Raw genomic sequence first — 12,328 nt, 5'->3', positions numbered from 1 at the left:
TTGAACAATGACAGACTGGAGAACATTTTTTACATTTTAGCCCTTTTTTAATATTTTTGTTGTATTTTCAAAAATGTATTTTTTTTGCGTTAATTTTGCTTAAATGGGTTTAAAAACGTTTATATATATGCACTGAGCGTCCAAATGTTTACTCTTGTGTCGAAGTTATTGACAGTGATGTACTCAGATACAGCAGTCGGATTATCATACTGTAGGTCTAATACTTAATGTGCAAAACAATACTAATGAAAGTTACAGTGTTACCAATATTTTTAAACAATCTGAAATTAACATGTGTATAGGCAACACTTACTTTAGTACCACCATTATGTTATCAAGTTGCCTATTGTAACAAATTTAAAGTTGAAAGAAGAGATTGGACACAAATACTTTACTATTCAAACCAGATTTTATTGGAAACTCAAAGACCACTTAAGGGAGCATTCAATCAACTCCAACAAACTATTCACTGTTACACAGAACCAAAAAATCTCAGTACATCAATATCACCTCAGTCTACAGTGTGACATTTTATTCAGATTACGAATTACAAGGCTAAAGGATTGATGAAAAGGTGTGTACTGCGTTTTTATTACCACAGTAGTCTCAATTGGTAGATATTAAATTCATGAAATGTTGCAAAGTGAAACGTTCACAGTATTTATAAAGCTATTCTTAAGAGTTCCAGGTTTCAGCAAAAAGGCAGCTAAGAGACAAACTCCAAAGGCACGTGGAAAGGTATTAAACCAAAGCACACAACTGCGCTCCATCAAGGCCAAAAAATGAAAAACAACAATATATTTAATGTTTGGTCTGCTGGGAACAAAAGCAAAAGACAAATAATAGATAGACCACAATATTACAGATCAAGATCAAAAGTGCATTGACGACACACAGATAAATCACAAAAAAACATTTTAAAATGTATTTTAACTTCCCTATATACATCATTTAACAGAATACCAATTCTATAGACATCTGTACGTCAAGGTGTTTTAAATATACCTTAAAATATTAGCTACAATACTGTTTAGTAGTGATTTACACAACTTAACAGTATCTAGCTGAAATCAATACCGTAAGTTCCTGTAGCAGGTTGTTGAGCAAAAGGTGTACGAAGGTTTCCAGGTAAAGACAATTTCAACATTACAGTTTGCATTCATAAGACTCTAAGGATTCACACCTGGACATGACATTGTTGCAACCCATGTAATTCACATACATGAGCTAATTACAGTATGTAATAACCTGCATAGATGCCAATGGTTTATAGGTCCTCTTAATCAAAGTCATTCTGGCCCAGGAGTCTCCAACTCTGGTCCTGGAGAGCTACTATCCAGTAGGTTCACTGTTCACCAGTATGCGACCTGGCTTCTGATGAGCCACACCTGTTCCTGGTATTTATCTGCGAACATCTGTGGCTCTCCAGAAATCAGGTAGGATAGAAAACCTACTGGATAGTAGCTCTCCAGGACCGGAGTTGGAGACCCCTGTCCTGTTCTCTACAAAAATTGTAGACAAGAAGCTTGGAGTAATACAAGCATTTGAATCACCATTCACTGTCAGAAAATAAATAAATAAATAAATAAATAGAAATAATAATAATAAAAGTACCAATTTGGGGGTACAGTTAATTGTCACTGGGGCTGTACCCTCAAGGATCTGCCAATTGTACCCTAACTGTAGGTAAATGTACTACCTTTTAGTCTAATTTGAGGTACAGAAATAGACTCAGAGGAACATTTTTTGTGCCACTGAGGGTACGTTAATGTTGTTTGTACCTTGGAGAACAAAACTGTACTAGGGCCTGTACCCTTTTTTTCTGACAGTAGTTACATAACTGGAATACTGAAAAAATATCAGCGCATTACTAAATACAAAGTTATTTCAGTATCACTGCACCATCTCCCATGTAACAGTAAAGAACCAGGGCTCATGAAAACCACTGCAGAGGAAGGAAGCAGCATCATAGGAAAGACAGGCCCCACAAACAGAGCAAAGACCTTTGGTAGTAACTAAAGCAGGATCCAAGGGAAATCCCAGACAAGATATCCGCAGAGGGATGTGCTACCTAGATTCCCCCAGATGGACGACTATGTATTCAATAGCAGTGTTACCCAATCCAGTCCCAAGGGACTCCCAGACAGTCCACAATTTTGCTCCCTCCTAGCTCCCAGCCAATCAGGAACACAGACTACCTGCTATAGGTGTGGTGAGAGCTGAGAGAGAGCAAAAATATGGACTGTTTAGGGGTCACCAAGGACTGGGTTAGGAAATAATGGTTTATAGAGAGCAATTACTTTTAATAAATAAATATTGATTCAGCAGGTGAATACTCTGCACTCGGAATGTTTCAAAGCAGTATGACCCCAAGAATACACTCTGCATTAAGAAACCTGCTGATGATAATAAACCACCCTGCCAAAGCAAACAATTATTTTATTTTTAGTGCATTTCAAATGACTGCTTTTACTGCAGTCAGAAGAATGATTACGGAAGCTGTACCCTGCTGAAAATTGAGAAATGCTGGATTACAGTGGAAAACACACGCCTTAATCCTGACATCTGTGCTTTACACTGGAATGCCAGTGCAAACGTCAGAGCACATGTACAAATGACCACTGAATGACACCAGAATGCAGAGATACTGCAGAAAACACAGGCGTCAGATGGGGCTATGGCGCCATCTGCAGGTACAGCAATTAACAACAGTTTAGAAGTACTCAGGCAACTGCGCCAGGCTAACACATGGTTAGCTTATTACAGTGGAATAAGAGGAACATTTTAAGGCTTCAGGTTGAACAGCAGCTAAACAGCAAAATTTTAATTAACACCACAACACCCATAAAAGTCCACTAAAGGAGAAACAGACGATATTCTTATATTTCAGAAATTGTTCAAAACTAAAAAAAAAAAACACAAATATGAAAGAATCCAGAAGAGAATCATTCTGAATTGTTTTACTAATTAAAATATTAGCTGAAACCCCCCCCCCACCCCGCCACCCATCACTTGCCAGGTGCCTTTGGAAGGGCATCAGCAAACGCCTGACAATATTCGATCTCAGTCACAGCTCTCGTCTGCAGCCCTTCCGTGGATAAAGGAGGAGCCCCAATGCAGCATCACATCATTTTACAGCATGAGTTGTGCTTCTTGGCCTGCAGAAAATGAAGGGGTTTGAGGTATTGGGGCAAACACTAGTAACACCATCCTAAATAGCTATTTCCACTAAATACTACCATGCACAAGATTCAAGATTTAAACTGGTCATATGCAAAGGTGCACTGAAATGCTTGCTTATTCAGAAAATCTGCATTTGATTTAATGATTTGGTTCTGGCCATCTTAAAATAGCTCAAATCTACCAGTTTTTTCAGGATCAAAGTTCCACACACAAAAAATGAGAGGAAATGCTAGAGCTGTTACGCTAAGCTCATTGTTGCCCAGACTGACCCTTTGTCTTTCATAAATGAATGTAATCTGTGCATGAAATACCCAAAACACACGGGGGAAAGAAGAGGAACATTCCCCCTTTGGGGACAAACCCAAAGGGGGAGACTCCAGTCATTTAAAGTGCCGCGTTATTTGACAACCAGTGTTCCATTATGATTCCAGATTATGACTCTTAAATGTTTATTAGTCCAGATACTGTACAATGTGCTTCAGGGTAGCTGGAAAAATGTAATTAGGTTCTGAACTCAGAGAGTACATAAAATATTTCAATATCTTGATATCAAGAGCACACAGAGGAAGGGAGGCACTCATAAGTTAAATAAAAAGGGTCCCAAAGGAGGCCTGGCTGGGCCATAGCATCAGGAGCCCCAGGGCCGCACCCACCGTCTTATAGAAGGCTTTCGACTGGGATCCCAAATGCTCTGATTTGGCCACCAGATCATCCAGCTTCTCTCCTCTCTCCAGCAGTGAGTCCATCGTCTTGTTCTGCCAGGAGAGGAGAGCCATTCAGAGGGGTTCCACGAGAAGCTGGCGTCCGACCGTGTCAGAAACACAGGAAGCAGTGCTGCCTGTAACATTTCATCTGAAGAGGGGGAGGAAGCCAGTGTCCACCCAGCAGGAGCTTAGACCGTCTGCACGCTAACAACCAAAGCAGCACTTTGAGATGATGGCTCTCTGTCCCAACCCGAATGAACTGACAAATCTTTCATTCAATGCCACTTACCAGGAACTGTGTGTGATGAATTAACAATGCCGTTTAGCCATCTAATTCACTTAAATTTTAAACAACCTTTATATTTTACTTTCATATATTACAAAGTAAAAACAATAAATCAGGATTCTCACCAGAATTACTTTGGTTTCATCCAACTCAGCTTGCACTTTAGTTAACGCATCAGCCTCCCGGGGATTCTACAGAGAGCCAATCAGTTAGTCAGCTGATACCTACTGACGAAGCAGTGCTTATCCAACAGTCAACACAGCCCAGAATGTCGCTGCCGAAGGCTGGCAGCCAGACACTCACTTGGTATTTTGCAAGATAACTGTCCAGAGCTGCATATCGAATTGTGTCTGGGGATCCGGTTGGCCAGTCTAAGCTGTCTACCTGCGTGGTGAACTCATCCAGCACCTACAGGTAAGTGCATACAATACACAAAGAAACAAATAAATATTGCAACTACCCATAAACTAAACTCATCCAAAGTATTTAAATTCTTACAATTCTTTTCAAAAATTTCCAAAAACATCATGGGTAGGTAGGGGTATGACACAGAATCACAATATTACTCTGTCGCTTATTTAGCGCAAGGAGAGACACACCTTATCGAGCAGGGTGAAGCTCACACGCTGAGGATACTCGCTGTCTGCGATGACGACTCCGCTGAGGCAGTCGTTCCGCACGTACACGTGACACAGGTATTCTGGGAGAGAGGGGGGTGTTACTGATTAAAATCAGCAGCTGGAAGGCCTGTTTCTGCAAAGCCAAACCACATCATACACATATCCGACAAATTACACCAACCCAAATATTACACCCCTACACCTAAACCTCTATTGCACTTGCCCTGTGGCAGCCACATTTTCATATACCAGACTATGAAACTTAATTTATATGACTTGCAGTCAAGGTTTACGAACGAGTACCTCTTAAAAGAAGGGTTTTTTCAAACTACTGAGTCTGGCCCATGCAAAGTGTCTGTTCAAAGGCTTAACCTGATATGTGTGAGGTCTGAAGAAATATCTCACACAGGTCTCTTCATGCTCTTCAGGGAGGCCTCCAGAAAGCACTTCTCTAGAGCAGGGTGTCAAACTCCAGTCTTTTAGGACCAGAGCCTAGTGTAGCTCAGTTCTTTCCCTGTTCCACCACTAATGATTCAGCTCAAGAGCTGTGTGATAATTAGCACAAGGAGCTGCAAGGAGTTGAATCAGGCGTGTTAAATGAGGGGAAACTCAAAAATGTGCAGGGCTCCTGCTCCCCAGGACTGGAGTTTGATACCCCCTGCTCTAGAGGCTTGCCCAAGATCTAAGGGCAGACACAGCCACCTTGATTTTAAGCACAACAGAGAACATCTATACCAGCTTGGAGCACAGTATTAAATGAAGCTCTGGACAATAAATGTGAAAAACAGAAAAAGGACTTGATTGCACACTTCAAAGGATCTTAATCTACAAATAATTGTTGTGCATTACAGCAAGCAAAGTCTATGTCTGTGTATACAGTCGAAATAACAATAGTGACCCGATTCATGGTCAACCTCAGTCATGATGGAATAGACATCATATGGGTGCAGGCCTCAGCTGCTTAGGGTCCTATACCTGTGATCAAAGGTCACCGGTTCAAATCCCAATGGAGGCAAAGCATGAGTAAGGCGCTTAATCCCAAATGTTCCAGAAACTGGCTGACTTTGCTTTTCCAAGAAATGTGTGTTGCTTTGGAAAAAAGCACCTGCTAAATAAATTAAATGTGAACATACAAATAAGATGACAAGTTATGTTTAACATGTCGATATATTAGACTTTAGACTGAACAACACTGAATAGCAATAAACCCAAAAACAGTGCTCTGGTGTGGATGTTGGGTCCCAGTGTTTTTGAAACATGCTGAATCAGAAACTACCGCGTCCTCAGCACTAATGACCCTCCAAGAGACCTGAAGTGGATCCCAACTGCTGCATATTTCGGTCCAGAGGTGATGAATCAGAATTCACTCCAAGGATTTCATTACACCCGACGGCAGCCCCAGCGCACCATAATCACTGGGCTCCTTGGGCTGTGGTTTCTAAGTGGGATGATGTAAGATGTTTTTCATGTTGCATGAATAGCATGGTTGTCTATGGAGAGCTGAAAGATTGTTTGCCAGCACGGAGCCAGTTCTTCTGCAAGAAGCACTGGGATTACCTGGACATGTTTGAATACAGTTGTATCTTCAGGTACACTGGGGTGTGGAGTGCTGGGTATGACAGCGTTACGAGTGTCTGCACATTCCTCTCTGCCTTCCTTCCTTCATGTCCAGATGGTGCTGGGATGGGCACCATCTGAGCTGGAGTCCTGCTTCAGTCCCATGGAGGGGTGACATCGTGGATGTGACTTACAAACTGTAGCATCGTGGGTGCAGACTTCAATCTGCACCCTACACAGACCAGCGGGGACAACTGACTCAATGATGGACTTTGGCTTTGACACTTACCACAGTTTGCACCTTCCCTTTAGCAAGCAAGCCCACTCTTTTTCTCTCTTTATAATGTTTGAATGCTGAAAGATGGTTTGCCAGCACGGAGCCAGTTCTTCTGCAAGAAGCACTGGGATTACCTGGACATGTTTGAATACAGTTGTATCTTCAGGTACACTGGGGTGTGGAGTGCTGGGTATGACAGCATTACGAGTGTCTGCACATTCCTCTCTGCCTTCCTTCCTTCATGTCCAGATGGTGCTGGGATGGGCACCATCTGAGCTGGAGTCCTGCTTCAGTGGGGGGGGGGGGCAGCCAGTTTACCCTGGACCCCCAGAGGTTTTCTTTCTCCTTACTTGGAAGTTTTTGTTTCCTCTCCTTCGTTGTCATCTGCCTCTCTTTCTTTCATTTCTTTGCTTTCCCTTTTTCCTATTTTTCCGTCATTCCATCCTAATGATGTTGTATCACAACACACCCATGTAAAGCACCTTGGAGTGACTCTGCAGTGAAATGGGGCTGTATAAAAATAAACTGAATTGAAATTTCCCACACCCCTCTCCAGTTTCATAGCTGTAACCAAGCTGGATGTCTTAAACCCACCTTGCTCCGTGACAGAAGCCCGACTCCCGTGTGAGCTGCGCTCTACCACCAGGGCGCTGGTGAATGTCATGAACTCCTGCACACTACAGGGCGAAAGGAAAGTCACGGTGCGCACAATCCGCCAGCACAACATAGGTAATGACCAGCCTCGTTAAACCGCAGGGAAACACACCTGGATTTCTGGAAAAAACCGAAGGAGGACAAGTCATAGGCTGCTTTAAGAAGGACAGCCTTGCCCGTGTCTTTATAAAGGATGCTGAGGCTGAAGAGCTTCATGTCGGTGTCGGAGACTCGCTGAAACACCCCGAGAGTGCGGTCTGACCTGGGTGTCAGAGTGAAAAACCATGACTGCCACTTCACCGGATGGTGTCTGTCATCTGCCATATAGCTCATTGTGGTGGGTGAAGCCACCATCATCTACTAGGCTAGGCAGCTTACAAAAAGCATAGCTTAGAAACTCTGCCTTCAACTTTAATCTGCATTTCAGAAGATCACGCAAATGCTCAGCCGATTTCATTCCTATTTTTGAACACTACAGATCTATCCCTGGTAGCAAGATAATTCAAAATATATTGTGTGACAGCTAGCAAAAGCACAAGAACTTAATAATTCATATGTACAAGCAAGCGCGATTAATAGTAATTACCTGACAGTTATTCTAACAGAGTGCGTTTCTATCTTGTATATTTGGTAGACATGTCACTTCAATCGATATGAGCAAGTACCCAAATACCAGACTAACCAAACCCCAAAAGACCAAGACGTAAACGGGAACTAAAATGAGAAAAGATCATTGACAGCGGTAACGTTGAAATCCTAATCCCTTAGGCGCCCTGCTGGAAATGTTTCAGAATAAAAGTTTTGCCGAGAAATGACCTGTTGTCGTTCGTACGAAACACAAATAAACCGCTCACTGAAGTTATACCACTAATATAGTCACTTTTTTTGTTTGTGTTTTTATTTTTGGTGCGGGGGGGATTTTCCCCGATGTGCTAAGCTTTACATTAATTCATCTGCGCACATGTTCTGATTATTTTTATATAGTAAATACTGGGAATCAACTGTATTATGCACACACCCACCTGTCATTAATTATGAAAACTACCTGTCATACATTTCCTGATGTTTTGAAAAATACAGAACAATTTCCTTACCACTTAAACGATAATTCCAAATTTATCTGACTACTTCAAAAACCTAAAAGTTATTAACTTTTAACTAGAATCTAGAGTCTCACAATAAGAGTGGTGTTTTTTTCTGTAACATTAAACATGACGGTGTGACAATGGATTCAATTTCTATTTATTTAAAAATTCTAAATAGCCTGACTACCTAACAAAATTTCGCGTTTTATGTATATGAGCTTCTACATAAGTGAAACGCTCGTCAAATACATTTTCTTAAAGAAATCGCTCCTTAGAAAACAACGTAATTCAATTTTACGTACCTGAAATACAATCGGATTATCTTCTCGACTTTTATTTTAACAGAAAACGGTTCAACAGGAAAAAGACGTCAGACAGATTGTAACGGAATCACGTCATTGTCTCCTGTCCAACAGTAAAAATGTACCGACTAGAAACATATTGTTCCAGTTGTCGTGTTCAGTTCAAAAGCAATGAGTAAATAAATGAGAAAATACGGGTCAGTCCCCGCAAAAGCTACAGTAAATTGAATTGAATGCAGGCAGGCAAGCAGGCAGACAGAAGCAAACAATATGCTCTCAAATAATTTAATTCTTGCTTTCATTATTGTATTATGCAACTTTAAATTATTTAACACCAGCTAATGAACATTTCTTAACTGCTGAATTTCACTTATGATTCGCATGTTAACTTGGGCAGCAAAATTATGAGTAGCTACTTTTATTTGTGTATTGATCATGTCCAACACTGGCCTTTGTTAATTGCCAGCTAATTTGAATTATTCTGTTTGACAAAATTCAGGAATTACACATTTCCAGAGCAACCGATTCAAAGGTTTTGGCATGGCAACCGCAACAAGCGAGGTTGAAGCATCAGTAAACAGAATGGTTGTGACAGGTTGTGAAATAAGAAGTAGCGGGGATATATGCCTTGCTATAAATAGCCTATAGAAAAAGGAATAGCATTAAAATTACAAAATCCTCAGCTGCAATTCATTACTAAAGGAACTTACAAAACAAAAGCGAATGAACAACGAAGCTGGAAATACAACAATACAGATTAATAATACTGACTGATAATTATAATGTTTCTGAAACAGTGGAACAATACTTCTAGCATGAATAATGACACCAAATCAGTGTTTAAAATCGCTTAAATCACACATCTTAGTATCTGCACAGTAACTGAACCTCTTGACCCTGTCTGATTTCTGTATATATTTAGCTGCAGCAACGACAGTCGCTGTTTAAAGGAGTCGACTGTACCTTATAAAGCAGCCAACGAGCAGGCCGTACCTTATAAAGCAGCCAATGAGCATGCCGTACCTTATAAAGCAGCCAATGAGCATGCCGTACCTGTAAAGCAGCCAATGAGTGAGACCGTTTCTGTCTACAACATGTCCTCTTTTGGTGCTCCTGCTACAGTTTTAATGATCACCAAGTTCGCTCATCAAATGAAAAATTATATTGACTACTTTTTAAATGAATATATAGAAATTATGAGATTATGCTTTTTCCCCACAACCATATTGTTGGGAAGTAATGATCGAAAACTTGGAGTTGTGCCACTCTGTGACAGATTTTAAATTAACTGAAACATTTTTTAATAATCTCACCCATCTTTTGAAAAAATAACTAACATGGAGAAAGGTTTGTTCCATGAAAGCTTAACAACATTCCAATCAGGCTTTATGCAGAATGAGCAGACGAACAGTGATTGGTCTGCAGGGCAGCTTAAATGGTCCAGCCAGCTGAAATCTTCACAGTCGCTTCATAGATAAGTGTGAGTCGCCACCTTCTGTTTCACAGGTGGATCAGATCCTGTCGGAATTCCGACTGAAGGAGGACCACCTGATAGAGGTCATGAGGAGGATGCAGAATGAGATGGAACGTGGCCTTTGTCTGGAGATGCACAATGAAGCCAGTGTCAAAATGTTGCCCACATATGTGCGCTCCACCCCAGAGGGCTCTGGTGTGTGCTGTCTCCACCCAGTGCCCGCCTAGTGCCCACCCAGTGCCAGATTGGCTGTAATCTACTGTGTAGCAGTTGGGAAAATGGATTCATAACCAGAATGGTCTCTGGCTTGGATAATGAGAGCAGCCCTTTTGCCTTAAGCAGACACCTAAACCATGTCAGTGCTTCTATAAACAGCTTAAGGGTGGGTTTTAGATTAGAAACATTAGCTCAACAATGCAAGAAACACCTGAGACAAAAAAGCATGCTTGATTTATTAAAAAAACAAAAGAAAAACAGATAAGCAACGAAGATGGGCGATAGCTATAAAATGTATACTGTATCCTGCTATGTTTTATTGAAATTCTGGATATTCCTCCACTGCAACCTTGAACTGGTTAGGTGCTTATGGATGGATGCTGCGTAAATTGGTACCACATGAAACAGATGAGTAAATGTGGATGTGAAATGAGAATGTTCCCTGAGCCTTTGGTCTCTGCAGTACTGGTCTGGGTTTACTGGCTGCAGTACCGTGGCACTCTTGTGTTTGTTGATTTCGGTCAGAAGTGGGTGATTTCTTAGCCTTGGACCTGGGAGGGACGAACTTCCGGGTGATGCTGGTCAAAGTGGGGGGAGGATGAGCAGCGAGGCTGGAAGGTGGAAACCAAGCAGGAGATGTATTTCATCTCCAAGGATGCCATGATGGGCACAGCTGAGATGGTGAGAAACACTCTCTGAAGATAATGTAGCACAGATACGCTCAGAGAAATATAAGCCAATTTCACAGTTGCACCAGGAGGAGCTCAAGATCACCATGGGTATTGATGGCTCAGTCTACAAACTGCACCCCTGGTGAGGTGACCATTGAGCTGTGTGCAAGCGCTTCACTCTTGGTGCCTGATGTGACCCACCCTGATTTTGCCAACATTCTTCTTCATCCCCAGTTTCCAACACAAGTTCCAGAAAATAGTCAGAGACCTGACAACACACTGTGACATTACCTTCATCCAGTCAGAGGAGGGGAGCGAGCAGGCAGCTGGTCTCCGCTGTGGCCTGCAAGATGGTAGCGTGCATGCTGGACCCCTAAGAGAGCTTCCCTGGATGAGGTGACCCTCAAGAAATGCCCACGAACATCACATCTCATGTCTCTCCGGCGGGAGTTTCTTATGACAGGAAATCATCTGACCATCATTCATCACACAATCACTCATCATCAGGGTGAACAGAAAATCAGAGGAGAAATGAAATAGATTTTTAGAGGCTGAAGACATGCAGGTAGACCCAGCAGGTTTTGAAATGGCAAGGTGACCTTACCGCACTTAGGTTTATACACTGAGATATGTATATGCATATACTGAACATGAAGCCAAATTGAATATTGGGGGGGGGGGTTCCCCCAGGTTCCTATGCCCCCTGCATGGATGAGTGGTTTATACAAAAGACAGATGCTGAGTTTGCCTCCCTTGCTTTTGCACAGACATAGAAGTTGATTTATCATTTTCATATTTATTGTAGGAATTTCCAAGCTTGCATTTTTTTCAAATTTATTTTGCTGAATTCTGGCCCATGGCCCGGTTGATACGATATGGAGTCAAGACGTGTTCTTTCCATCACAGACAATGATGAAATTATTAAATGTTTTTGTACCTCTTCCTCAGGATGGATCAACAGCAAGTTTGGGAAACAGTATTGAGCTGCACCAAATAAGGATTGTAATTGCACTTACAATGTGAAGATGGATCTTCAACATTATTACACTCGTTTTAAAAGAATTACTGTGATCTTACTTTTGCTATCATTTTGGTTCAGACTTCGATAGGCTGTAAATCTCAATATCCTAAGTAATTTAAATTGGTTAGTAAACATATTTAATTCTACATATCAATTTGTTTATTGCGTATTTATTAAATCAAACGGTTCTACATTGTGTATAATTAAATAAAAAGATTTAAACTATATGTATGATTCTGAATCACCTATGAAACATCTCTTATTAATCAGTCTTCATG

General features: G+C 41.3%; 1 protein-coding gene across 2 annotated transcripts; it reads right to left on the bottom strand.

Moving 5' to 3' along the window:
• Positions 1-390: 390 nt before the first annotated feature.
• LOC111857472 (synaptobrevin homolog YKT6-like) lies at positions 391-8,899 on the bottom strand. 2 transcript variants are annotated; one of them, XM_023838378.2, is made up of 8 exons: positions 8,669-8,899; positions 7,394-7,543; positions 7,222-7,304; positions 4,773-4,873; positions 4,477-4,581; positions 4,299-4,364; positions 3,837-3,938; positions 391-3,158 (listed from the first exon to the last, which is right to left on the bottom strand). In XM_023838378.2, exons 2-8 carry the CDS (start codon positions 7,495-7,497, stop codon positions 3,123-3,125), a joined length of 597 nt encoding a protein of 198 aa, XP_023694146.1. In that variant the 5' UTR covers positions 7,498-7,543; positions 8,669-8,899; the 3' UTR covers positions 391-3,122. The 2 variants fall into 2 exon arrangements, with proteins under 2 accessions (XP_023694146.1, XP_023694145.1); XM_023838377.2 differs by lacking the exon at positions 8,669-8,899 and adding an exon at positions 7,868-8,219.
• Between the last annotated feature and the right edge of the window lie 3,429 nt (positions 8,900-12,328).

The sequence above is a fragment of the Paramormyrops kingsleyae genome, chromosome 2 (assembly GCF_048594095.1).
Source record: "Paramormyrops kingsleyae isolate MSU_618 chromosome 2, PKINGS_0.4, whole genome shotgun sequence".
Taxonomy (NCBI): domain Eukaryota; kingdom Metazoa; phylum Chordata; class Actinopteri; order Osteoglossiformes; family Mormyridae; genus Paramormyrops; species Paramormyrops kingsleyae.
The sequence above is the reverse complement of the archived record's forward strand: the minus strand, read 5'-3'. Positions and strand labels throughout refer to the sequence as shown.

Bases quoted from the DNA above. Each gene is read 5' to 3' on its own strand.
- LOC111857472 (XM_023838378.2), bottom strand. From the start codon at position 7,497: ATGAAGCTCTTCAGCCTCAGCATCCTTTATAAAGACACGGGCAAGGCT. The intron at 4,582-4,772 runs GTGTGTCTCTCC...ACTTACCTGTAG, and splicing joins GCTTCACCCTGCTCGATAAG to GTGCTGGATGAGTTCACCAC. The intron at 4,365-4,476 runs GTGAGTGTCTGG...GGCTCTCTGTAG, and splicing joins GTTATCTTGCAAAATACCAA to AATCCCCGGGAGGCTGATGC.